The 2,562-nt window shown below is 45.2% G+C and overlaps 1 protein-coding gene across 1 annotated transcript in view; it reads left to right on the top strand.

The window, feature by feature from the left end:
* Positions 1-2,230: 2,230 nt before the first annotated feature.
* The window catches only part of LOC311356186 (ephrin type-A receptor 6-like), a gene marked incomplete at both ends in the record, with an annotated part of 66,993 nt that continues 66,661 nt past the window's right edge, over positions 2,231-2,562 (top strand). The window contains one exon of the mRNA XM_084475942.1: positions 2,231-2,324. Coding sequence (XP_084332068.1) covers positions 2,231-2,324 — 94 coding nt within the window. The remainder of the gene's footprint in view (positions 2,325-2,562) is intronic.

Here is a 2,562-nt window from a genome sequence, read left to right as displayed (position 1 = left end):
CAAAAAATCATTTTGCTTGAGGACAACTTTCTCTATTTTACTAATGAAGGGGTAGATTTGATATTGGTCAGTAGCAGTTAATGATAGAAACATCTGATGCTTTTGTCATCTTATGACAAATGTACTTATTGTAAGTCGCTTTGGATAAAAGTGTCTGCTAAATGCCCTAAATGTAATCATGCATCTAGGCATGATTGATGATTAATAAATACATTTTTTTAGGCTCTTGGAAAGTTGCCTGATTGGAGAGAGCTGTTTACTATTTGCAGTATGTCTCATGCCAGGCAGTCAAGGACGTTCTTAAAGAAGCTGGTAGGTAAAGCATCAGGGCAGCACGTTGATGGCTTGACATCTATAACATTCACAATTCAAGAATTCAAGTTATCCACCAGATCATCAGCAGAGGTGAGGGGTGGTAGAGATGGCTTTTTCAAAGAGTGCACTAGAATTATCATTGAAATACCGTTCTCCTAACGGTATTTGATTTGATTTGTGGGGCAGGAATAAAGGATATATCAAAGAAAACACAGAAATGGTCAGCTAGGGAAGGATCAATCACATAGACATCAGAGACCCTTTTGATAATCATGTCTAAGGTATGTCCCTGACTATGAGCGTGTTGGGACAATTCAAATGTGTCCAGGATAGCAAAGAGTTCTTTCGCACTATGGTCATTGGAATCATCAATATGAATATTAAAGTCACCAGTTATAACCCGACAGTCAAAGTCAGTGGAAATGCTAGACAGTAGGCCTAGTTCTGTAAAGTCATGAAAAAAGTTTTCTGAATATTTTGATGGCCTGTATATGATTAGTGGGGGAACATTTCAGTACAACACTGTATGTATTCAAAGGATGAGCAATCACCAAGTGACATCTGTTTGCCCTGAAATACATTCTTAACTAAAACAGCGACCCCTCCACTTCTTTTTCCAGATTGCCAAACATCCATAAAGTCAATGTAGCAATTCTCGCTAGCGTCGTGGACCGTCTTTGGTGCCCGCGTAGCATCCTTTGGCTTCGTTGTGTTGACTGGATATCTGGTCCACTGGTCTTTTGCCATTAGGTGGCACCCATTTTTTGTTCAGCTGGTACATTTAGTATTGTGCAGGTTTGTGTGTGTGTGTGTGTGTGTGTGTGTGTGTGTGTGTGTGTGTGTGTGTGTGTGTGTGTGTGTGTGTGTGTGTGTGTGTGTGTGTGTGTGTGTGTGTGTGTGTTTATGTGTGTGCGCATGTGTTTGCACTTGCGTGGGTGGGGGTGTTTTCTGCCCTATAGCTGACATGGAGGGTAGCAGCGCTGACCAGCGGGGTGATGGATGAACGCACGCTTTAATTATTGAGTACAGCCTAGCCCTGCGCGATAAACTTCAGTATCCGCACTCCGACGTGCGAGCCGTTTCTAATGTCAATATCGTAAACATCTTACTTGCAATTCCAAGAAGAACCGATATCTTAATGTATCTTTTTGGGGTAAATTTCTGCCTGTGGAAATCAAGGTGACGCCAAAGCGACGCTCTCCCGAAGCTAAAGGGGGCAGAAGGGGGGGGGAGAGATGATATGAGAAAGAGAGACAGAGAGAGACAGAGAGAGAGAGAGAGAGAGAGAGAGAGAGAGAGAGAGAGAGAGAGAGAGAGAGAGAGAGAGAGAGAGAGAGAGAGAGAGAGAGGGGGGGGGGGGGGGGGGGGGGGGTTGGGGGGAGAGAGAGCGCGAGAGAGCGAGGGAAAGAGAGGGTGCATTAGCTCCATGTGAGAGCGGGAAGCCGAGTGTTTTCCCGTCTCTCCGTGTTCTCGGGACCCGCGCCAGGAAACTCAACACCCGCCAGACTGTCTGGTGACACCGGTCGAGAGCAGCCCAACTCTCAGCCTCTCACAACTCTTTGACTCTTTTCTACTTCCAATAACAAGCCTCTATAGCTTGTTAGACAGTAGTGATTGTGAGTCCCTCCAGAGATCCAGGGTTAATTTCAACTTGAGAGGCGCCGTGGTAGATGTGCGCAATGACCGCCAGTCGTTCGGCGGATGCCTCGTCTGACGGTGGAGGAGAGCGGGATATCGGCTGGGAAAGACAGCAACGCGGATCTCACACTACCTTTTTTTTGTATGTGTTTTGGGGGGTGTATTAACTTATTTAAGGTCTTCTTCGGTGCTGCTCCAACCGATCGGGCTCGTGGGATTTACTGAGGCTTCTCCTGTGTTTTGTCCGCTATCGGTGTGAACTGAGATCACGCGGTGGATGCTTGCCTTAAGAATGACTTCTGGATGGAAATGCTTCGTGTTTTTCTTCCTGCTGAAGAGCATCGTGATGGATCCAGGTACAGGTAACCAAGGTGAGCACCAAGGACGGAGCAGTTTTGCGTCTGCTGCTCTGGTCGTTCAAGAACGGTTTTTTTTATTATTTTTTTATACAAAATAATATAAAACTTAAAAAAATACAAAAAACTATAACCAGTAAACCAACTGTATTGTTGAACTGGGTGTCACTCTTTGTCTGATATTCCGCGGGTTACACAAACAGCCAAGTAGGGCAAAGTTAATAAGGAGCTGTCAAGGCATCTCTAATGCCAT

This window comes from Micromesistius poutassou, assembly GCF_964030765.1.
Source record: "Micromesistius poutassou genome assembly, chromosome: 12".
NCBI lineage: Eukaryota > Metazoa > Chordata > Actinopteri > Gadiformes > Gadidae > Micromesistius > Micromesistius poutassou.
This window is presented reverse-complemented; position numbering and strand designations above follow the sequence as displayed.